This window comes from Macrotis lagotis, chromosome 3, assembly GCF_037893015.1.
Source record: "Macrotis lagotis isolate mMagLag1 chromosome 3, bilby.v1.9.chrom.fasta, whole genome shotgun sequence".
In the NCBI taxonomy this organism is placed as follows: domain Eukaryota; kingdom Metazoa; phylum Chordata; class Mammalia; order Peramelemorphia; family Peramelidae; genus Macrotis; species Macrotis lagotis.
Window position 1 is genome coordinate 299509470 of NC_133660.1, and position 25902 is coordinate 299535371.

The following is a 25902-nucleotide window of genomic DNA, read 5'->3' on the forward strand; positions in this document are numbered from 1 at the left end:
ATGGAGTGGTGCACATCTCCACCCCGACCTCCCCCCAGTTCTCCCCAGAACTGCACTCCTGGAAGACTTCAGGATGACACTTCAGATACAAAGGTCTGAACATTTTCTACCAAGACACAGGGAGTGCAGTTGTCAGTTCAGTAATCATATTTCTTTTCAACATCTAACATCGAGCACCAGATGGTAGCACTTGATTTTCTAAGTTTTGACTTGTGACAAGCCTGTTTTATGAAGGGACAGCTGGGACACCTTAGAGCTTCTGAACTAGAGACTTAACTTCTCTCTCAGGGCAATAGGGACACTGTGACTCAGGTTTAATGATACACAACTAATCAGATGGAGCAGGTAGGTACACAACAGTCTTTTTCAGTCAAATGGAGATATTTTTCTTGAGATTCACTATCCCACTTTACTCCAGAAGATGCTGAAGGATGGAGGCCTGATGTCTCCTATCCTTGCTAGTATGATGAATTTCTTCTTTTTACTGGTGGACTTTGGGCCATACACAAGGCCCTCAGAAACTGAGATGTTGGATATGTGGACTGTGATTCAAAGTACCTACTCATTGGCAAGCTCTTAAAGTAAATCCACCGGAGAAAGATACATTGAAATCACTGAATGGGAACTTTCATCTCCATGGTTGTTCCCTTTCATTTTAGCTCTGAGTCATTAGATCCCATGAATACTCATACAGAATTTATGAATCTGTACAAGAAAATGTATCGCAGTTCACAGCATTAATTTTGGATGACCACATAAGCCACTATTCATAATTAGAGAATTACATGTTTTTCTTGCTCTATTTCCTTTCTAGACATGGTATCAAATTAGGAACTGATACTTCAAAGAGGCATCCCTAAAAAGTTACTCAAAGTAATGCCATTGACTTCAGTGGGTTTTTTCTTGTATCCCATCCTCTTGCTGAAATATTGTTCAGTCTGGCAGTCAGTCAAATATATGAATGTCAACATATCTTCATGTACTTGCAATTCTAATTGACCCTTTCAATTCTAATTGACTCTTTCAAACAGGAAACATTCTTTTTTCATTTTCATTCAAACATTCTTTTTCACAAAAGATTTCAAAGTTAAGTATTCTTGGAATTTGTGGCTGCCACTTTATAGTTCAATCCCAACCATATAATTATTCAGTATTGAAAGTGGAACCACTTAGAAAGCTTCACAATTTCTCTTAAAATGACTTGAAACAATCTATCATCTATCTATCTGTCTATCTGCTATCTATCTATCTATCTATCTATCTATCTATCTATCTATCTATTGATCTATCTATATATAGTATATATAATTTGTCTTTTAGTTTTGTTCTTCCTGTGTTTAACAGAAAGAATTTTTAAATGCAAGTTTTCTAAGAGCTTCTGAAAGAGCAATAAAAATGTTCATTCACTTTGACCTAGCAATTTCAATTGTAGGTCTTTGTCCAAAAGAAATCATAAAAAATGAGAAAAGTCCTATATGTTCCAAAATATTCATAGCAGTTATATTTGTAGTGCTAAAGAATTGGAAATTTAGGGCATGCCTATCAATTGGGGAATGACTGAACAAATTTTGGTACATGAATACTATAGAATGTTAATGTTCTATAAGAAATCATAAATAATTGGACTCTAGAGAAGCATGGATGTGATGCTTGGTGAAGGGAACAGAGCCAAGAGAACAATGTACATACTGACAACAGTACTGTGGTATGGTCAGCTGTGATGGACGCATTTCTCTCAGCAGTTCAGAGAGCTAGGGCAATCGTCTGGCTATGGACAATGACATCCCCATCCAGAGGAAGAAAAACAAAACAAACAAAAACACAATTCAGAATCTGTACACTTTACAAAAATTTTCTCTTATATATTTCTCATAATCCTAATTTCTCATACGGAAAATGACTAATCCATAAACATGTTTATCAAAAATATGCATGTACACATGGAAAGGAAGGGTGAAAAGAAATTTTGTAACTTAAAAAATATATATATTTGCTTTGGATGAATGTTGAAAAAACTTTCATAGCATGTATATGGAAAAATTAAATATCAATTAAAAAATACCTTTAAGCCAAAGGAGCTGAATTCTGTGTTTTGTTAGTCGCTGTTAAAATACCTCAGTGAAGCAGGGATATTCATTTTAAAAATCTTTTTTTATTAGCAATTTCAACAGAACTTGAAGCTGAAGTAATTGTTTATTTTCTATTAATAAAGCTGAATTTTGAAAAAAAGGTATATTGGACACCAGTTTCTAAGATAGTGTTGCTCATATTGAAGAGAGAAAGAAAATTTTGTCTATACAAGGCAAATGATTCCATCAACCGACACTAAATAACCCTTTACTAGTTATAAGAATTTTACTAAACACTTTGTAGGGAAAAAATTGGTTTTCTAATAATTCTATCAGTGGACTGAGTTACTCCAGGGCTTAGGGACTCATATTGATTTCCAATCCTGGATATGATCACTCAAGATGTTTGATTCTGGTAGGCATCCAAACATCACCTACTCATTCAACTAGCTGCATATTTGTTTATTTCTTCTCTATAAGGAGAAGAAATGTGAAGATTGAGAAGAAGAAACCGGTATTCACTCATGTAGAATCAGTAGATTTATTTTTTAAAATAAATTGTCAAGGAACTTTAATGAAAGTTTCTGAGAAAGACTTTACATCTTGGAGTACATTGTAAGGATTTTTCTAGCAGTGATTTTTCTCATTTCAAACACTCTTTCTTCATTTACCTAACAATGTTCCTGACTACCTTTCACAATGAGCATGTGAGCACTAGAGTAAGAAGCAACTGAATAGAACTCGGAGCTAATTAAAAAATCACCATCAATTATAGAATCCATATAAATAATCTTATCAATAAGTGATTTTGAAATCCTTCAATTTCTTAAAGGCTTCCTTCACATCATTATTCCTTAGACTGTATATTAAGGGATTTAGCATCGGAGTTATGACAGTATAAAAAACAGCTCCTATTTTCATCACAAGCCTTGAGTTTTTAGAACTAGGAATACAATATAGAAAAAGGAGGGCCCCATAGAAAACAGTAACAGCTGTCAAGTGGGAGGCACAAGTGGAGAAAGCTTTATGTCTCCCACGGGCTGAATGCATTTTGAGGATGGTGACAAAAATAAAGAGATAGGATGAAAGGATAATGATGAGAGTGCAAAATACACTGAGATTTGCAACGATAACAACCACCATCTCACTGAAGTGTGTATCAGAGCAGGAAGCAGAGAGGAAGACAGAATATTCACATACAAAGTTATCAATGATTTTGGTCTCGCAAAAAGACAATACAAGAATTGAGCAGGTGAGGATAACAGAAATAATTATACCCCATAAATATGCCACAGTCACTAGCAGGGCACAGAGTTTTGGGGACATGGAAACTGTATAGAGCAAAGGATAACATATAGCTACAAAGCGGTCATAGGCCATCGCAGCCAACATGACTGTCTCAATAGCCACACAAGTGACCGCAAAGGAAAACTGTGTGATGCAGCTGTTGACGGAGATGCTTCTGTCTTCCATAGCTAAGTTTTCTAGTAACTTTGGTGTAACTATCGTGGAGTAACATAAATCCACAAAAGACAAATGACTGAGGAAAAAGTACATGGGGGTGTGGAGTTTGGGATTGATCTTGATGATCACAATCATGCCCATATTCCCCATCACAGAGACTACATAGACAGTGAGGAAGAGTAGAAAGAGGGGTACCTTGAACTCTGGATAATCAGAGAATCCTAAGAGGATGAACATGACTTCAAAACTCTGATTCTTGTTAGTGTTCAGCATGGTTTCTGTTAGAGAAAATTAGAAATGGATCATGAGAAGTAAAAAAGAAATAATTTCACTTTTCATCCAGAAGTAATACTGTTCAATATTCCAAACCAGTCTGTACTATTTCAAGTTATTTTCATATGTAGATTTGATCTCTATATTTTCTCTTCCCATCTTTGTTCATTGAGTGTACAACTTAACTTCTTCACTAAACCAAAGTTTATCTTCTGAGAATATTTTTCCTTAATTTTCATGTTTCTGCTACAATATTATGGTCAATATTTGGCATTTCATATATTTTAATAATCTGTCACCTTTCTATTTTTCTAATATTTGCTTATTTCACAGATTTTCTGTAAAATACAAGAATGTGGAAATCTTAGCCCAACCTTCCTCTTCCTGTGTCATCTTAAATATTTTCACCATATTCTCATATATGATCACTCAATACATTGATAAAGAATGAAAGAATCCTTATTGCAGTGTTAGAGCTCTTTATAACATGCAATTAAAGAGTTTCCCAGTGCTTTCAGTTTCTTTGCAACCATATTCAAATGTTTGCAACTCTACCTGGGGATTTCTTGGCAAAGATACTGGAGCGGATTTCCATTTCCTTCTCCAGTTCATTTTGCAGATTAGAAACTAAAGAAAATAAGGTTAAATGAGTTGCCCAGAAACACACAGCCTTTACATACCTGAGATAGACCTTTCCAATTCCCAACCAGGGATCTATCCCCACCACTTAGCAATCTCTTGTTTTTCAGTCATTTTTTTTCATTCTTCTTATCAGTGTTGTGAGGTGACTAAATGAGTTGTCCCAGGATATTTAACTTAAACACTTTCTATTGAGATATTAAGAAATTGTTATTGGTATTTGTCTCTGCTCTCAAATAGATGCATGATATCAGGGAGGTGATACTATGGTATGCAAGTAAATTGGATTTAAGTGATGAAAGCCTGTGCAAAAGTTCAGCCTTACTTTCTCTTTTAGAACCATCTGGGTCCAGTGACCAGATAGAGTTCAGGATGACTGCAGATGGTCCTGGATGCAGTGGGCTATCTTGATCTTTTTTTTTTTTTTAAGGATTTTGCGAAGCAAATGGGATTAAGTAAGTGGCTTGCCCAAGGCCAAATAGGTAATTATTAAGTGTCTAAAGTCACACTTGAACTCAGGTATTCCTGACTCCAGGGCCTGTGCTCTGTCCACTGCACCACCTAGCTGCCACTTATCTTGGCCTTTTTTACCCTAATCTTTAGCAAGTCTCAGTTTGACTGAGGCAACACCCATTCAGAGATTGAAGCTAGGTGAGAAAGAAGACAAAGAATTGTCTCTGTCTCCTACTCAAAAAAATCAGTCTGAGCAGGGAAGACTATGAGCAAAAAACAAACACTTGCTATTTACATTCAGATCAAGTCAATCTTGGCCCAAACAATGAACAATAGGACTTGAACCTGACCAATTGTTACTCAGTGAGTGTAACAAAGGATTATTGCATATGGTTATTATTACATCTATATGTATATATGCAAATGTGTATGAATGTATAATTGTAAAAAATGTGTATAAGTAGATATATCTATGTGTGGATACAGGATATAGAAGAAAAAACACAAACACACACACACACACACACAATAAAAATATGGGCAGCCCTAAGTTAGATATCCCTCCAAAAATCTTTCTTCACATCTATTCATCTTTCTACATTTTAAATTATATTTCCATATTTCAATCTTAGCCATTTTTTCCATATTTCTTGTGTCTTCCAAAAATTTATAGGTCCAGCGGTCATTAATATGTACCAATAAGTTTTTGAATTATTTTGAATTATTAACATATCTAAAGGTTGTAAGCTTATGGGCCAATCTAGTTCCTCATTTTATAGAAGAGACTCAAGCACCAAGAGGTTAAATGACTCATCTGAGGTCATACAAGAATTAAACAACGGAGTTGTGAGTCTGGCATGGAGCCTCAATATCTACATCTGACCTCATTCCTTTCACTATGTCTCATCTTCAAAGACATTCATTTTAAAAAATAGTAATCTTAGTGCTTCAAGTTACAGTCAAATTCAAGTAGATTAATAGAATTTTTAGCCTATAATACAAATTTTTCAATAAGCTTGCTCCTAAGAGCTCAGATTTTCCATTCTAATTGTGTCTCTACAGGTTACATCAGTTTTTGCCCAAAGGGTCCTTTCTTTAAACCATTAAGACAATGTATATTCTTGGTTTCATGCATTTACTCTCACCATATTCCATCCTCAGGGACTTCTTTCAGCTTTTCTAATTCAAAAAAACTTATTTTTTTCCTACCTTTCAAACTATTTTTGACAATTCTTTGTCCATTGATTATCTCTATATTTCTCTCCTCTAAAAGTCGGGAGACAATTTTTGTCATGACCCTTAGACTCTAATTTTGTTTTTACTATTAATATGAAAATTTGTGTACAGAAGTTCACCTCCCTGCCAATGATTATGTACCCTTTGACATCAAAGAATGCAGTCATTTCTTAGTTTTTTGTTTTCTTTTTTTTAATAGCTAAAGTCTTTTTACATATTGAAACAACTTATACAGAATTGGTGAAAATGAGTATTAAAAGGAAGAGAAAGAGAAATGTCATTTAGAACCTGCAGGTCATCTCACCTTTAGAGTCAGTCTATTCCATTTTAATAAGTTTTAACTGTTCAGAAAATCTGCTTAATATTAAGTACAATTTTATATTAAGTATAATTTTTCCTCTTAGCAATTTTTCCCATGATTCTTGGTACTACTCTATTCAAAAAAGTATTGACTCTCCATTTCCCATCTGTCTCTTTCCCAGATTTATTGTATCCCTCATACTTGTCCATACCATGCTCATTATAGATTTCTGATACATTAATATACCTCCATCAAACTATTACCATATAGTCAAATATTGAAGTTGATTGCAGTCTTGTGTTTTTTTAAGTCTTATAATTTCATGTTGCTCTAAATATCTTTGAGAAGAGAGCACTAAAATTAATTATTTTCAGAGAATAATTTGAACCATTATAATTTAGGATCAAAGAATATCATTACTGTATTATCTATAAAATGACAGAAATGAGGGCTTGGAATGGATTTTTGATTCCATAGATAAAAGGAACTTCAGAAATATAAAAGACCTCCACTGATACAGTCTTACACATTTTTTGAAATTTATGACTTCAGATAATTCTTAGGGAGCACAGAGTTTATCTCACTCATCTCCTTCCCCCCCACCTACATCTTTTCACTCAGGTAGAATATTTTGCAGGAAGAATTTGATGACTTCTTTTTGATCCCTATTAAAGTGTGTAGTTTTTCTTACATACCTAGATCTTGTTAAACTTTTGCAGACAATCCTATGCTCCTCACCCAAAGGCATTTGTCATTCATTCCTCTCAATTTTTGTAGACTTGTTGCCAGTAGACTTTTAACAATTACTAAATGCTATTAATTTTGATATTTGTATGTACCTCAACTTCTCACATGTACTGAAAACCTCTTATGGGAAGAGATATTGACTTAAATCTTTGAGTAGTCATTGGAAAATAGCTTCTAATACTTTCTAAGAATCATAGAAATTAGGTTCCCAAAGGAAAAAAAAATAACAACCAAAAAGAGAATGATCAAAATGAGGAGGAGGAAGAGGATGCAGATTTCTGGAAAGCCTGCCAACTCCCTCCTTTTTGACAGTTTCTTTCTGATTCATCTTTCATGGAATTTTTGAAAATAGTTTTCTAACTTCCAATAAAAAAACGAAACAAAAAAAGACAAAAAACAGAAAAAGGTTTCTGATATGAAATCACCAGACATATCTACTCACCAGATCCTAGCCTCTTCTAGATTCATTATTTTCTAGATTCATTGAATAGATAGTATATTTTGTCTATATTTTAATTTCATATTGACATGATTGCTTGTCTCCTTTGTAAGAATCAACCTGAGATTTAATCCACTGGCCTTATTAATAGAAAATCAGTCTTTGTTCACTGACTAGACAAGAAGGATGTGGTTATCTTATCTTCATTTTACAGCAAAGCAAAGTCTTAGAGATGTCTTACTCCATCTGAAACCTGGAGTGCTTAAGTTAAAGTTCTTGCATTTGCTCCCAAGACCATTGGGATTCAGGCCCTCGAGATTCTCTATTGACCCTACATATGTAGTATCAAAAGAAGTAATTAAAAAAAATGTTTCTACTATGTCATTGTCAGTGAATGGAATTTCTAAAAATCAAATTTGTCATACCTTAGAATCTTTCCCTCCTTCACGAATATTAGCATAAATTTTCCCCTGAGATTCAACAATGTGCAATTAGATGTACATTATCATATAATTAAATAATTTACTATCAGAGGAGTTAGGATAAGGCATGGACAGCATCACCTTTATAAATGCTTATTCAGACAACTTAATAAATATTTCTTTATTTCAATTTGCACCAGACAGTAAAGATATTGTAAAAAGTATGCTTTAAAATACAGAATTTCTATATCATTCTAGCTGCTAGAGTAATAACAGGACTTGATGATGTAATGTCATCCAGCCCTCAGGCAAGATGATGCTAAAACATTCACTGGATACTTATACTCCTGAGCTCATAATGTTATCCCCAAAACTAGACATCCTCTCCATATGTCTAAGATACTTCATTGCCTCCATGTATAATGTGATATTAAGCCAGTTTATGAATACACATTATTTCTTCCCTCTTCCACCTGGATCTCCAATAATACTATAATTAAATTTATAAAGTTAGAGATATTTGTAGTGAATTCACGAAGCAACAAATATTAAATGGACAATTGAAATAGTCCAAGCATTTCACTTAGTGTTGGACACACTCAAAGATGCTCAGAATTTAATGGTCATGTTAATAAGCAATAAATAACATTCATATACATTCCAGGTTTGATAGAACCTATTTTTTAAATTTATTTTTTAATTACATGTTAAAATAATTTTATCATTCTTTTTAAGTTTTGAGTTCCAAAATCTTTCTGTTCCTTCCTTTTCTATGCCTGATATAAATATTTATTTTAATATGTAAATTAAATTATGTATTTCTTTATATTCACTTATATTGTAGAAAAAGGAGACATGATCATGAAAGAATGATAGCCATAAGAAAGGAACGAAAGGGAAAAAAGAAAAAAAGAAAAAGGAAGGAAGGAAGAAGGAAAGGAAGAAAGAGGGAAGGAAGGACAAGGGAAGAAAGAAGAAAGGGAAGGAATGATGGATGAAACAAAAGGAGACAGAAAGAAAGGAAGAAAAAAGGTAGGAAAAGGAAGAAAAAATAGGAAAGGAGGGAGGGAGGAACAAATAAAGAAACAATGGGAAAAAAAGTAAGAAAGAAGAGAAAAAATCACTCTTCAGACAGTATCAGGGTCTTTTTTTAATGATCTCTTGAGATCCTTAATATGTTTTATCCATTGATTAGAATAGCCAGATCATTCACAATGCATCGTACAAGAATGCTTCTACTGTATCAAATATTTTGTTTCTTCTCATTTCACTTTGCATCAATTCATATCTATCTTTCCAGATTATGATTTTTGATTTTTCCTAGAAATCAAATTGCAATAATTTTTTATTATAACTATTATTTTCCAATTGTTTATAAAGATTATTTTTGCCTATTATATATGAAAGATTTTGAGTTCCAAGTCCCCCCTCCCCCCACAGCCATTCTCTACCCATTCTCTTAAACAAGAAGAAGTCTGGTATAGGTTATACATTGTACAATGATGTTAGCCATATGGCTACATTGGGAATGTTGTGAAAGAAGAATTAGAATGACAGGGGGACAAACTCTAGAAAGGAATAACACGAGAAGTGAAAATAATATGTTTTGATCTGAATTCAGACTCCATAGCTCTTTCTCTCGATGTGGTGAACATCTTCCATAAAGAGATTTTGCAATGTTCTTGTATAACTACTATGGATTAGAACAAAGTCTATGATACTTGATCATTGCATGATGTTCTCCTGGTTCTGCTCACCTCATTTGCCATGAGTTCATCTAAATCTTTTAAGGATTTTTTCTGAAATCAACCTGCTTGCATTTTCCTATAGAACAAGAGTTTTCCATTCATATATTAAAAACTATTAAATTTCTTTTATTTTTAAAATATTTTGTTTTCCAATTATATATAATGAGTTACCAATCATTTTAATGTAATGTTTTGAATTTTTCAATTTCCTCCCCTTCCTTCCCCCCTACCCCCAGGAGAAGGCAATCTGATAATCTTTACATTGTTTCTATGAGATGAATTGATCAAAATTGAATGTGTTGAGAGAAAAAAATAACATATCATTGATGAAGAAATGAAATGTTAGAGAAAGATAACAAAATTATATAGTACATAAGAGAACTTTTTTAAAAAATTGAAATTAATAAGCTTTGTTCTTTGTCTAAACTCCACGGTTCTTTCTGTGGATATAGATGGTATTATCCATCACAAATATTCACAGGCAGCCAAAAAGAAAAAATTTAAATATTGCAGAGCTAAAGTCAGGATAACGCAGGATTTAGCATTGTCTATATTAAGGGCTCATAGGGTCTGAAATATAATATTCTGGAAGGTAAAAGAACATGGATAGCAACTTAGAATCAACGACCCCACAAAACTGAGCATCTGCTTTTATGGAAAAACATGGACATTCAACAAAATTGAACATGTTTTGATTTATCAATGGGATATTGTTTTTCTATAATAAAATGAAAACAGATTAATTTTGTAAAAACAAACCTGAAAAGATCTATATGAAGTGATAGCAATGTGTGATGATCAATTATCATGGATTTTGCTCTTTTCCACAATAGTTATACAAGTGAATTCCAAAAATTTCTTTATGGAAGATGCTAACCACATCTAGAGAAAGAACTATCGAGTCTGAATACAGATCAAAGCATAGTCTCACTTTTTTGGTATTCTTTTCTTGTCTTTTCCCCCCGTGCTTGTGCTTCTGATTCTTCCTTTGCAACATTCTCAATTTATCCATACAGTTAACATTATTGTGCAATGTAAAACCTATTCAGGACTTCTTGCTGTCCAAGAGAGGGGGTAGAGAAAGGTGTGGGGGGGGAAACAATACTTTGGAACTCAAAACATTACATAAATAATTGGCAAAAACAATCTTTACAAGCAATTGGAAAAAATTCTAGTAAGAAAAAAATGACAAGCAGTTTGATTTCCAAGAAAAAACAAAAAATAAAACCTGGAAAGATGAACATGAATTGATGCAAAATGAAATAAGAAGAGTCAGAGGAGCATTTTATACAATAAAAGCATGCTTGTATGATGAATTGAGTATTATTTAACTATTCTAAGCAATACAATGATTTGATATTCCCAAAGGAAACTATGGAACATATGAAGGGTCACTAGAGGGCATTAACAAACCTGATATTATCTAAATGTAATCTGAAGAATGATTTTTTCTTTCTTTTTTCTTTTTTTATTCTTTCTTTATTCTTTTCTTCCTCCCTCCCTCTCTCTCTTCTTCCTTTCCTCCCACCATCTGTCTTTCTTTTACTTTCTTTTTTCTTTCTTTGTTTTTCTACATTTTTCTTCTTTCCATTTCCTTTTGTTCCTTACATCTTTCCTTCCCTTTCTTCCTTTCTTATTAACCTTCCCTATGTCCTTCCCTGTTTCATTCAATTTTTCTTTCATTCTTTCCTGCTGTCTGTCATTTTTTCATGATCAAGTCACTTCTTTTTATAAAATATTGAATACAAGAAATAATTTATTTGATTGATATATATTCATGAATGTTTATATCACAGATAGGACAGTAAGAGACAGATAGATAAAATGATAAAATTGTTTTAACATATAATTCTAATTAATTTTTAAAAATGGGTTTTAGCATACCTGGTATGTATATGAATATTACTTATTGCTTGTTTTCACAACCATTAAATTCTGAATGCCTTTGTATGTGAGCAACATTAAGTGAAGTTCCTGGAAAATTTTAAATGCCTATTTAATATTTGTTGCCTAGTGGACTCACTAGAAATAACTCCAAATTACAAATCTGATTATAGTATTATAGTATTATTAGAGACCTGGGTGAAAGAGGGAAGAGATAATGTCTAATCATAAAACTGACTTAATTCTATGTTTATCATTAACTTTTGTATGGAAGGAATGAAGTATCCAAGACATTACATAAGAATAAGATGTCTAGTTTTGGGGATAATAGTATAAGCTCAATAGTACAAGTTTCCAGTAATCACAGCAGCAGCATCTTGCTTCAGGATTGGGTGGAGTCATGTTTCTGCCAGGAGCTAGAGTGAGAAAGAAATTCTTCATCTCAAAATCTACTCCTTACAATGTCTTTACTGTCTGGCACAAAATACTTATTAAATTGTCTGAATAAACTTTTTTTTTAATTTGATGGTGGTCACGCCTTATCTTAAATCCTCTGAGGGTAAATTATTCAATTATGTGAAAATTTGCAACTTATTACACACTGTATAATCTTAGGGAAAATCTATTTTAATATTGGTGAAGGTGTGGAAAAATTCTAATGTATGACAAATTTGATTTTTAGGAAATTCCATTCACTGACAGTAATATAGCAGAATATTTTCTTAATATTTTTTATTTTAGTTCTTTTGACATCACAAATGTAGGGTAAGGAGAATCTCTAGGGCTTGAGTCCCAATGGTCTTGGAAGCAAATGAAAGAACATTAGTGTAAGTACATTACTAAGGTATCAAACAGAATAGGACATCTCTCTTTCTTAGCTTTGCTGTAAAATGAAGAGAACCACATTCTGCTGGTCCACTTACTGAAAAAATACTAATTTTCTATTAATAAGATATTCCAGTGGATTAATTCTTAGTTTGTTCATTACAGAGGGGTCAAACAATCACCTAAACATTAAATTAAAATATAGACAAAATATGCTATCTATATAATGAATCTAGAAAATGAAGTGTGCAGGAGAACCTATGTTCTGGTGAGTGCATATGTCTGGTAATTGCATACCAGAAACTTTTTTCTGGTTTTTTTTTTTTTTGTTTGTTTGTTTTGTTTTGTTTTACTTTGAACTGGAAATTAGAAAGATTATTTTCATAAATTCCATGGAAGATGAATCAGAAAGGAACTGTCTAAAAGGGAGTGCCTAGGTTTAGCTGTAATCCCCATCCTTCTCTTATACCTCATCATTATCTTCATTCTCTTTTGTGTCTATTTGTGTGTGTGTGTGTGTGTGTGTGTGTGTGTGTGTGTGTGTATGCAGGGAACCTAATTTCTATGACTCTTAGAAAGTACTGGTATCTAATTTTTTTTTCATTTTTTCAAGGCAATGGGGTTAAGTGGTTTGCCCAAGGCCACACAGCTAGCTAATTATTAAGTGTCTGAGGCTCGATTTGAACTCAGGTACTCCTGACTCCAGGGCCCATGCTCTATCCACTGGGCCACCTAGCTGCCCCATAGTACCTAATTTCTAATGACTATTATTAGTTTGAAGACAATGCCTCTTCCCAGAAGAGGTTTTCAGTACATGTGAGAAGCTGAGATAGTACATACAAAGATAAAAAGTATTTTGTAATTGTTAAAGGTCTACTGGAAGCCACAATCAAGACTGTAGAAATTGAGAGGAATGAAGAATGCCTGTGAGTATGGAGCATAGGATTGTATGCAAACATTTAACTAGAGTGAGCAATGTTTGAAAAGGTAAATTTAATTTGATAGAGAACAAAAAGGTTATCTAATTCTCTGAGTGAATAAATGTGTTTATGGGGGAGTCGGGGAGGTTTGTTGTTGGACTCTGGGCTCCTCAAGAATTATCTAAAGTCAAAAATTTCACAAATTGTATGAAGCTGTATCAGCGGAGGTCCTTTACATTTCTGAAGCTCCTTTTATCTTTGGAATCAAAGATATATTCTTTGCCCTCAAATCTATCATTTCATAGATAACACAGTAATGATATTCTTTGATCCTAAATTATCACTATTCAGAATATAATCTAAAAATAAATAATTTGGGGAACTCTGTCAAGGATTTTCAGAGTAACATGAAATTGTAAGACCTAGAAAAAAACACAAAGTTGTAATCAACTTAAATGTTTGACAATATGGTAATAGTTTGAGTAATTGAAATATATTAATATATTTGAAGTCTATAAAGATCTCAGTATGGACAAGTATGAGGGATACAATCAATCCTGAAATGAAACATAGATGGAAAGAGGAGAATCATGACTTTTTTGAATAGAGTAGCTTCAGGATTCCTGGGAAAGAAATTATTAAGAGGGAAAATTACACTTGATGTCAGATAGATTTTGTGAACAATTAAAATTTCTTAAATATGGAATAGTCTGATTCAGTGAGATAACCTATAGCTTCCAGTGACATTTATCTTTCTCTAACTTTAAATATTTCTTTTCACCAATTGTATGTATATTGTTTCAACATACAGAAAGACATTAACTATTAAAAATATGATAAAACTTCATTCCCTGATGGCAAGGAGTTCATAATTAATGTAGGAGGTGAACTTCTGTACACAAATTTTCATATTAGTACTAAAGACAAAGAAAGAGTCTAATGGATGTGATTAAAAATTGACTTACAGTTTTTAGAGGAGAGACATTTAGAGATGATCAATGGACAGAGAATGGTCAAAGAATGGATTGAAAGGTAGGAAAGAAAATTTAAGATTTCTTCAGTTAGAAAAGCAGAAAGAGGTCACTGAGGCATGAAATATGGTGAGAGCAGAGGTATGAGACCAAGAATATACATTATCTTGATAATTTGAAGACCGAACAATTTGGGGAAAAAACTGGTACAAGACACAATTGGGATGGAAAGTCTGAGCCCTTGGTAGCAAGTTTATTGGCCACTTTGAATGATAGGTTAAAAATTCTATAAATCTGTTTGGTTTTATCAATAATTTGAAGCACAATTTAAACTGAATGTTTTTGAAGATGATACCTGATGGAGTGAATGAGCCTCCATGCCTGATTCACAACTCTATTGTTTAATTCCTGTGTGATCTTAGATGAGTCATTTAACCTGTTGGTGCTTCAGTCTTCTCATGTATAAAAATGAGGGACTGGACTAGATTGACCCATAAGTTTTCATCCCCTAGTTATGATAATTCATAAACATTGTACAAAAGCCCAATGGAACTTCAAATCCTTTAAAAAACCAGAAATGTGGAAGAAGTGGGTGAGATTTAAAAATATTTAAACATGTAGACATGAATAGATACGAAGAAAGATTTTGGGGGTATATCTAGTTTAGCACTGCTTCCCTTTATATTTGTGTCGGTGTGTTTTTCTTCAAAATCCTGCATCCACATACAGAAATATTTACATATATATTTTTTTCACGTACATATAAATAATAAATCCTCTCTTCCTCTAAATGTATGACTAACAACAGGTCCCAGACGAAATCCCACTCTTTCATTGTTTGGACCAAGATTGACTTGGAGTGAATGCAAATAGCATTTTTTTGTCTTTTGGTCAGAAACACTTGACAGTCTTCCTTATCTTGATTAATTTTTTTGATTAGGTGAAAAAGACTGTTCTTTTTCTTATTTTTTTCTCACCTAGTCTCAGTCACCGGATGGGTATTCCCTCAACCAAACTGAAACTAAGTTAAAAGATTAAGTTAAACAACCAAGATCTCCCACTGCATCCAGGACCATCTCTAGTCATCCTGATCTATATCTGGTCACTGGACCCAGATGGTTCTTAAAGAAAAATTGATACTAGGTGACTTTACACAGCCTTCCCTTACTTAAATCCTATTCACTTAAATGTCATGGCATCACCTCCCTGATGTCATGATTCTCTTTGAGATCACAGGACAAACAATAACAATTTCTTAAGACCTTAATAGGAATAGTTTGAATTAAATGTCCTTGGACGACTCATTCGCTGTGCCTCAGATAATAAGATTGAAAAAAAAATGACTGAATAACAAGGTGTAGCTTGGTGGTGTTGGGAATATATCCCTGGCTGGGAATTGAGAAGGTCTGGCTAAGACACTTACAAGCTCTGGGCCTCTGGGCAACTTCCTTAACCTTTTTGCTTTAGCTTCTAATCTGCAAAATGAACAGGAGTAGGAAATAGAAATCCACTGAAGTTTCGTTGTCAAGAAAATCTCAGGTAGGGTCAGGGACATGACTGCAAAGGGAAAAACCCCTTCTAATTGCATGTTATAAAGACAGTGCAATAAGGAATTTTTTGTTCCATATCAATGCATTATGTGGCTATATATGAGGCTATGGGGAAACACTTAACATGACACAAGAAGAAGAAGGTTATGCACGGATTGACTTTTGCTGTCCTTTACAGATGGTCAAGAGAGGATGCAAATATTTGAAAAACAAACATGAATGTTCATAAAAATATGTGAAATGCCAACTTTTGACCCTAGCAGTGCAGCAGAAACATGAAAATTAACAGAAAACATCCTCAGAAGATAAATTTTGGTTCAGGGCATTAAATAATTCATTAGTGAACAACTTTGTAGTTGTACACTCAATTGAGTGAAGGGGGAGGGAAAGATATAGACTGATGGAAGATATATATATATATATATATATATATATATATATATATATATATATATATATATATATATAAATATACATGGAAATATATTGAAATACTGCAGACTGGTCTGGAAAAATGAAGAGTGTAATTCCTAGATGAAAAGGGAAATTATTTCTGTTTTGCTTCCCATGATCCATTTCTAATTTCTCCAACAGGTATCATGATGAGCACTGAAAAGAATCAGAGTTTTGCAGTCATGTTTATACTCTTAGGATTCTCTGATAACCCAGAGTTCCAGGTGCCCCTCTTTCTACTGTTCCTCATCATCTATACAGTCACAGTGGTGGGGAATGTGGGCATGATTGTCATCATCAAGATCAGTCCCAAACTGCACACCCCCATGTACTTTTTTCTCAGTCATTTGTCCTTTGTGGATTTCTGTTACTCCACTGCAATTACACCAAAATTACTAGACAATTTAGCTGAAGAAGACAGAAGCGTCTCCATCCAGGGATGCATCACACAATTTTCCATATTAATAACCTGTGTGGCAACTGAGACAGTTGTGTTGGCCATGATGGCTTATGACCGGTTTGTAGCTATTTGTTATCCTTTGCTCTATACCATTTCCATGTCCCCAAAGCTATGCTCCCTGCTAGTGACTGTCGCATATTCATGGGGCATAATTATTTCTATTATATTCACCTACTCACTTCTTCTATTGTCTTTTTGTGAGACCAAAATTATTGATAACTTTGTATGTGAATTTTCTGTCTTCCTCTCTGCTTCTTGCTCAGATAAACACTTCAGTGAGATAATAGTTTTTATCTTTTCAAATCTCAGTGTATTTTGCACTCTCATCATTATCCTTTCATCTTATCTTTTTATTTTTGTCACAATTCTCAAAATGCATTCAGCCCGTGGGAGATATAAAGCTTTCTCCACTTGTGCCTCCCACCTGACAGTTGTTACCATTTTCTATGGGACTCTTCCTCTTTCTCTATTGCATTCCCAATTCTAAAAAGACAGGATTTATGATCAAAATAGGATCTGTTTTTTATACTGTAGTGACTCCTATGTTAAATCCCTTAATATACAGTCTAAGGAATAATGATGTGAAGGAAACTTTTAGGAAATTGAAAGATTTTAAAATTGTTTATCAGAAGATTATTTATGTGGTTTCTATCATTACTGTATGAATAAAATTACCTGAGTTTTATCCAGTTTTTCCCTTTTCTGGTGCTCATGTCTTCTACATGAAAGGTAGACAAGAAAATTATTAGGTAAATTAAGAAAAAACGTGTTTTAAATGAGAAAAATCACTGTCAGAAAATCATTAAAATGTATACCAAGATGAACTTCATTATAATTATTTGACAATTTATTAAAAATAAGTCTATTAATTCTACACAAGTGATTATCTCTTTTCTTTTTCTTCAATCTTCACATTTTCTCTCCTCCCTGAATATAAACAAAAGAACAAAAGTGTTAAGTAATTCGACAAGAAGGTGATTTTTTTCATGCCTACCAGAAATAAAGATCCTTATGAATGACCATATCCAGTGTTGGAAGAAAATGTGAGTCCCCAGGTTCTGGAACAACTCAATTAACTAATAGAATTTTTATAAAACCAAATTTCTTCCTACAAAATGCTCAGTACAATATTTATAGCACAGTAAAGGGTTATTAGTTTTGGTTGATTGATTCATTTGCAGTGTGTAAACAAAGTTCCTGGCACTCCTCTATTTTAAAATGAAGATCTTATGTTACAGATTTACTTCCAATATTTCTTTTTGTCAAAATTCATTTTTATTAATAGAAAATAAACAATTATTCCTGCTCCATGTTCTATTGAAGTTGCTATTAAAAAAAGACTTTAAAATAATGAATGTTCCTGCTTTACTGAGACATTTTAACAGTAGGATTCAACTCCATTTGCTTAAAGGTCTTTCAAATCCTTCATTTACAAGTGGCTTAATATTTTTTCCCTTTACCATTAACACAACATTTGCAAGTTAAACACAGAAAAATTACACTTAAAAAGAAGGGATAGATAGATAGATAGATAGATAGATAGATAGATAGATAGATAGATTTCAAGTCATTTTAAGAGAAGCTGGGAGGCCAGAGGAAGGAAAAAAAAACCAAAATACTCAGAAAAAAAAGCCTTCCGAATCTGATGAACACTTTATAAAAATTATCTCTTATGGATCTCTTTCCCTCAATCCTAATTCCTCAAACCAAAAATGACTAATTTGTAAATATGTTTAACAAAATACGCATGTAAAATGCTAACCTGACTGTTCCCTGCTGAGGGGAGGGGGCTGCGAAGGAAGGGTGGAGGGGAAATTTTGTAACTTGTAAATATGCTTGTACAAATGGATGAAAATAAATAAATTTTAAAATCTAAGAGAGAGAGAGAGAGAGAGAGAGAGAGAGAGAGAGAGAGAAGTTGGGAAGTTTATTTAGTGGCCTCACTCTCTATATGGTTGGGATTGAACTATAAAATGACAGCCCCAAGTTCCAAGAGTTCTTAACTTTGAAAACTTTTATGAAAAAGAATGTGATTGACATCCTTCTTAAAATATCTGCAATAGACAATTAGAATTTCTTATTCAGGAAAATATAACCAAATATATATGTTTGATTGACTGTCAACCAGAAAAATATTTCAGAAAGAGGATGGGATACAAGACAAAACTCACTGAAGTTAATAGCGCATATTAATAACATAACTATCGACCATGACTTAAAAGGAAATAGAGCAAAGAAAACAACTCTCTTCCCTTTGGAAAGAGTTGATGGAGTTCAAATGTGCATTCAGAACACCCATAAGACTTTCGAGCTACGAATAGTGGCTAATGTGGTCATTCAGAATCAAAGCCGTAAACTGTGGGAACATTTTCTTATACAGGTTCATAAATTCTAACTGGGTATTCTTGGAATCTCTTGACCCAGAAATGAAATGTAGGAGAACAACCATGAAGAGGAAAACCCCAGTTCAGTGATTTCAATACATTGTTCTCTGACTGTTGTACTTTAAGAGATTGTCAATGAATAGCGTTGATTTGAATCATTGATTTGAAACCCAGCCAACATGTCCCACATTTCAGTTTCTAAGGGCCATGTCTATATGACCCTTGTGTGGGATAGCAACCCACTTAAAAAAAATATAGACTCTTCTGAGCAAAAAGGAGAGTTTGTTTTGACTTTTCTCAAGAAAAGGGCACCACCAAGTCTCACAAAGTTAGTGAAGATCAAGGAGCTGCCCCGAGGTGACAGTCAAGCAAGATTATATGGCCTAGCACAGATCCTCCCTCCCTAGACCGCTCTCTTCCAACCTGATTGCTTAAGATTTTCTGAGTTACAATCTTTACATGAAAAATCTACCCAGGAACAAAGAGAAGAATGAAAGGTTTTCATAAAATATTACCTCACCATCCAGATGGCGAGGGTATCAGAAGAAAATTTCTAATGACCTTCTATTAAATGAATTAATGTCTTGGTTTGTCACTGAAGCCAAAACTTAGGAAATCAAGGGCAATCACCTCATGAAATCATTGAGTCAGACTGTGCTAGATCTTTTACCATTCAAAGTCGGAGGTTGAAAAGCAGCATATTTTCTGAGTTCCCAAATGCACTCCATGTGTCTTGGTAGAAAATGTTCTGGTCTTTGTATCTGAAGAACCTGCCTGAAGTCTTCCAGGAGTGGGGTTCTGGGGAGAGCTGTTGGAGGAATTATGTCACCACTCTTTCATCGCAGGTTCATAATGATGAAAGCAGGAAAGAATGTCTGTTTTTTTTTTTTTTTTTGGAAAATTAGGAATGAACTTCACAGTCAAATCTTGACTTACTCAGAGGTAAAGGGACATGAAAGTTTATTATATTCTCCTGTGGTTTAAAAGTAACAAGTATAGAAGTTAAGACATTAAGCGGTAATAAGGGCTAGATCTCTTGAGCACATGTAGCCTCAAACCCACTGACTGACAAAAATAAAGAAAAAGGGAAAAGAAATCTAGCCTGAGTTCACTTCCAGCTATACATTTGTGGTCCTATTATCCTTGGGATATTAAGATTACAAGGATTAAATTCAGGATTTTATCATCCAATAGATTGTGCTTACAGCTCTTTAGAGAATCATTGTTTCAGAAAATGTCTTCATATATTTGTTCTTTTCATGCTCCTTGCCTTAACACCTTCAATTTATTTGTGTTTATCTATGTTTTAATCCTTCTGAAAGAATTGCTCAGATCCACCCTATTTACAAAGCCTTCCAGGACATCTTGCTGTCTATTGACTCCTCTTTCTGCTCATATTTGAAACCTGTTTTCTGTGTATGTGAAACACTCAGTGCATACTTTGCCTGTGCTCCTAGTATTCAAAATAGAAGTGATATTAAAACTTTCATGCTCCATCTGCTTATTAGATTGTGAGAGTCTCGAGATCATATACTATGATTGTGTCTTTTTTTCCCCTAGATGATAAAAAGAATTTACTTGTAAATGTAAGGAGGAAGAGAATAATGAAGTAGGAGATGATTAGCCATACATGTAATAAGAAGAAAAAGGCAAGTTTTGTCCTCTACTTCTTTTGTCTTAAACTACAGATGCCTTATGAAATAAGCTACGGGGTCAGGTTAGGGCAGGGGAACCTCTTTTTCTTCCAGTCTGGGGCACTGACATTGGATACAACTCCAATTCAAAAGGAGATCTACTCACCAGAAAGTTGATTTATCCTCAAGTTGGTTATAACCAGATCTTTCCTGTTTTGATTAATGAGACTGATGACAAAGTAGATGACATGTAGGGGGGCATGAAGTATACTGGGAGCCAGAAGACATGATATGACATAGGGTTTTAAGAAATTTTATTTATCTTTCCATTAGTTCATTCATCAGATAAGGACTTTGTACATCATAATAGCAAAAGTCCTTTTCTGTGCTGAGATTCTCCAAAGTTATAATTCCAATATTCTACTTTCACTGTTCCAAATTGTTTAAATAAATAAAATACTGAATAGGCTAGCAATGGGACAATATAATATTCTAATATGGACCATTGTTGTACTTTCTCTCAAACTGGTGAAACAATCACTTCAATCTACTCCAAGGAGTGGAGAGAAAGTAAGAAGTAGTTTATGTTATTGCATTAGGAAGTTTAGTCTGGGGAGAATGCAGTTTATCAGAGATCTGCTCTTAGGATCTTAGGAGAATCTCAGCTGACCACTTCTCTGTAAATAACACAACATAACATTAGAGGAAACTCTGTATCTTCAATGCTCCTTTTACACAGTTCAGTTTTGTGTTTAATCATAGAGAATAAGTACAATAGAGACTCTGAATGCAAGTTATTTGGAGATGGTCAAAATATCTTTTGAAAATATAAATGTAGAGCACTACTAAGATAATGAATAACAGAAAAATTTGTTTGAACTCTGAATTTAAATTAATGCCAAACTCAATCAGGGGTAACGACAGTAGCTATCAAACTATCCACATATAGACACAGGATGAACAGTATATTATACTGCAGTGAACAAGTAGGGAGAATGCTCTGTTACCCTGTGACCCAATTTTTACATCATCATCATCATCTTCATCTTCATCATTATTCAATCATTCAACAATAGAGTGCTACTAGGTTTGCTAAGTAATTTTATGTTCTCATTTCACAGCAAAAGCCTTTCATTAGTAATATTGGAATCAGGAGATACAAGAATTAATTGTTCTGATCTGGATATGCAGCTGATTTTTCTTCACTCTAGTGTATTTAAATTCAAATGGAATCCTCTTTTTGTCAACTGTTCTTCCAATTGCATATCTGTATAAAATAAAATCAATTTACTAATGGCAAAAGTAACAATAATATTTCACAGTTTTAGAGCAGCCTTAAATTATAATATACTTAATTCCAAACACTTCTATCCTTATGATGGAGAGAATCAGCAGAAACCATTTCCAGAGGAGGGGCAGGATGGACCTTGAGTTCTGCATTACTGTACTTGTGCAAATATCAGATGGAAGCAATATTATGTCTGAGAAACTAATCATATCACACATATTTAACATTTAAATCAATTAAACTTTATCATAATCAGAAAATCTTGCTAATGCTAATTGCATATATATATGTATATATATATACATATATATATATATATCCTTAGATTTATAAGGATTAATGGAAGATATCTCATAGTCAGTTTTATGCATACAAGTAAGTGTATTTCAATTTTACAGAGAAGAAAATAGCTTAAGGGCTATAAAAGGAATTTTTCATGTGGAACCGACAGACAGCAATAATCACCTATATTTAATAACATTTAATAGTACTTTAAGATTTTCATAGTGTGTGTGTATATATTATATATTTATATAGGTACATACATACATATATACTCTCACACATATGCATATTTCTATACACATATATATAACAATGCTGTTTCATTAGTAATTTCTTAAGGCAGAAATTTTTATTTATTATTTTTATTATTATTTATTATAAAATTTCATAAATTATATTATTTTTTATTTTATTATTCTTATTAACCAATACATTGCTGTTGTCCAGTTGTTTCAGCTGCAACTGACTCCATTTGAATTTTCTTGATTTTCCATTTTATTCTACAGCTCATTTTATAGATGAGATAATTGAGACAGAGTTAAGTAATTTACTCAGTTATAAAGCTAGTGACTATATGAAGCTCAATTTGAAATCACAAGATGAATATTTATGACTCTAGGCTTGATATTCTCTCCATTGTACCACCCAGCTGTCCCTAACACATGAAAGTCCTTGATAAAGTCATGGAAATTGATTGGGATAATGCTCATAGTTAGTGACAGAGACAAGCCTTGTGACCAGGGTTTTTTCATTATGAGGTCAGCCATCTAGCTAGTACATGGACAAACAAAATTGTGACACTTAGATATAACATAGCCCCTGACCTTCTATATGGATGTGTATGTATGCATGCAGGCAAGTATTTATCCATATTCATATATACCTAAATGGACACATATACTCACATACAGATATTCACATATGCATATGATAATTTGAATAAAATCATACCTTCTGGAAAAATATTTGTAAGAAAATTAATTTGACAGATAAATGAATTTTTTTAAAAAAGTAATTTAATTTTTATTAAGATATCTTTATATACTCATAGTATATAAAAATAGATTTTAAGTTATTTAAGTTGGAAAGGTATTTGGAATTCATCATATGCATTTAATAAGGACTTGTTGATTTATTAATATAAAAAGAAAGCAATTCTTAATTGTATGTTTGCATTTTGTTCCCAAAGTTTCTCTGAAAACTAGTTTAGCTAATAGCATTTATATATCCAAGAATATACAATGATGAAGATGATTTTTGTTCATTCTAAAAGAAGACCATGATTTCAAGTATGTGATACCATGACAAGTACATGAATTGAGTTAAAGGTTACTGCATTTAAGTCACCAGTCTCACTTTCTCCTTTGGAACCATCTGGATTCGGTAGCCAGAAATGAATCATGATGAGGTGGCAGTGCATATGAAGCAATCAGGGTTAAGTGATTTGCCAAATATCACTTAATTAGTTTTCTTTTCAGTGACAATTCGAGATCTCATAATTACTCCTCTTTGAATAAGCCAGCAGCATGAAGGGACTGATGGGACATCTAGAGACTTATCATTCAGAACCAGAGAATTATCATTCTCTCTAATGACTATGGGGACACCGTAACTCAGGACATGCTTTAATAATACAAGCAAAATCAGATTGGGCAGGTTCTCGTCCACAACCTTTTTCTGTCAAATGATGCTATCTTTTCTTGAGACTCATCATCACACTACTCCAGAAGATATTAAAATATGGAGGCCTGATGTGTCCTATTCTTATTAGACTGATGAATTTCTGCTTCTTTGCTGGGGCTTGTGGTGGTCGTTGAGCTATATACATGCTTTCAGAAACAAAAATGTGGGATATGTGCCTTGGGATTCAAACCAATGATGTTAACTTGCCCAATGAAATTTTCTTTCTTTTTTTTTTTTGCAAGGCAATGGGGTTAAGTGGCTTGCCCAAGGCCACACAGCTAGGTAATAATTAAGTGTCTGAGGCTGGATTTGAATTCAGGTACTCCTGACTCCAGGGCCAGTGCTCTATCCACTGCACCACTTAGCTGCGCCCCCCACCCATGACATTTTCTTAAAGCACATCATCCAGAGAAAAATCCTTTGAAATTTCTAAATCTCCTTGGTTGTTCCCCTTTTTTCATTTCTGGACCATTAGATCCCATATAAATCTGTATAAGAAAATGTTATCACAATCCAAAGTATTGATTCTGGATGACCACATTAGCCACTATCCACATTGAATCTTTGTGGTTTCCAAAATGCACATTTGAAATTCATCAACTCTTTCTGGAGGGACAAGTATTGTTTTCCTTGCTCTGTTTCCTTTCAAATTAGGAACTAATTCCTCCAAGAGGCCATACTTCACACCACTAATAGTTTCCCCAAGTAATGCCATTAGCTTCAGATGGTTTTGTCTTATATCCCATCCTCTTGCTGAGATATTGTTCAGCTGACAGTTAATCAAATATAGGAACTTGACTTCTTGCACTAGAAATAGATCATTCCAGATGTTTCAAGCAGGAAGCCAGCAACATGCTTTTTTCACAAAAAGTTACGGACTCTTGGAATTTTGGGCTGCCACTTTATAGTTCAATCCTAATCATAAAATTATACAGTATGGAAAGTGGGACCACTTAGACAGCCTCCTTACTTCTCTTAAAATAGCTTGAAAGGCATCTATCTATCTATCTATCTATCTATCTATCTATCTATCTATCAATATCTTATCTTTGAGTCTAGTTTTTCCTGTGTTTAACAGAAGAGATTTGCAAATGAAAGGTTTTTGAAAGATCATTAAGCAAATCAAAGGCAATTCCTGTCTTGTTAGCTACAATTACAATGTTTCAGTGATAGAGGAACATTTATTATTTTAAAGTCTTTTTTATAAGTAATATCAAGAGAACTTGAAACTGGAGTAACTCTTATTCTATAGTAATAAAAATGAATTTTGACCAAAAGATTTATTGAAAGCTGATTTTTAAAACAGTTGCTCACATTGAATGAGAGGCGATCCAACAAACTGCACACTGCATATTGCAAATGAATCAGGCAACCAACACTAATTAAATTTTTGCTATGATACAAGAATTGTACTAAGCACTTTGCATAAAAAAATTTGGTTTTATAACAATTCTATCAGTGAACTGAATTACTCCAGATACTGCGAATTCATAGTATCTTCCAACACAAGATAAGGTAATCACGATATTTCTTTCTGGTAGGCATCCAAAAATCACCTGTTTCACCAACTAGCTAACACCTTCCTTTTTGTTTCTTTCTTCTCTATGAGTAGAGGAAATGTGAAGATTAAAGAGAAATGGTATTCATTCTTGCAAAATCAGTAGATTTAATTTTTAAAATAAATTGTCAAGGAATTTTGATGAAAGTTTCTGAGACAAATGCTACATCTTGGAGCATAATGTAATGATTTTCTGGAAGTGATTTTTCTCATTTC

General features: G+C 33.4%; 1 protein-coding gene and 2 pseudogenes across 1 annotated transcript; 2 read left to right on the forward strand and 1 right to left on the reverse strand.

The window, feature by feature from the left end:
• On the forward strand, positions 1-25036 carry LOC141519621 (mesoderm-specific transcript protein-like; annotated as a pseudogene).
• On the reverse strand, positions 2865-3806 carry LOC141519052 (olfactory receptor 5D14-like). Its single transcript, XM_074231520.1, has one exon. The coding sequence runs from the start codon at positions 3804-3806 to the stop codon at positions 2865-2867; it is 942 nt and encodes a 313-aa protein (XP_074087621.1).
• Positions 16541-17519, forward strand: LOC141517187 (olfactory receptor 5D13-like; annotated as a pseudogene).
• Positions 25037-25902: the final 866 nt, after the last annotated feature.

Excerpts from the sequence above, each read along its gene's own strand:
- LOC141519052 (XM_074231520.1), bottom strand. The coding sequence starts at position 3,806 with ATGCTGAACACTAACAAGAATCAGAGTTTTGAAGTCATGTTCATCCTC.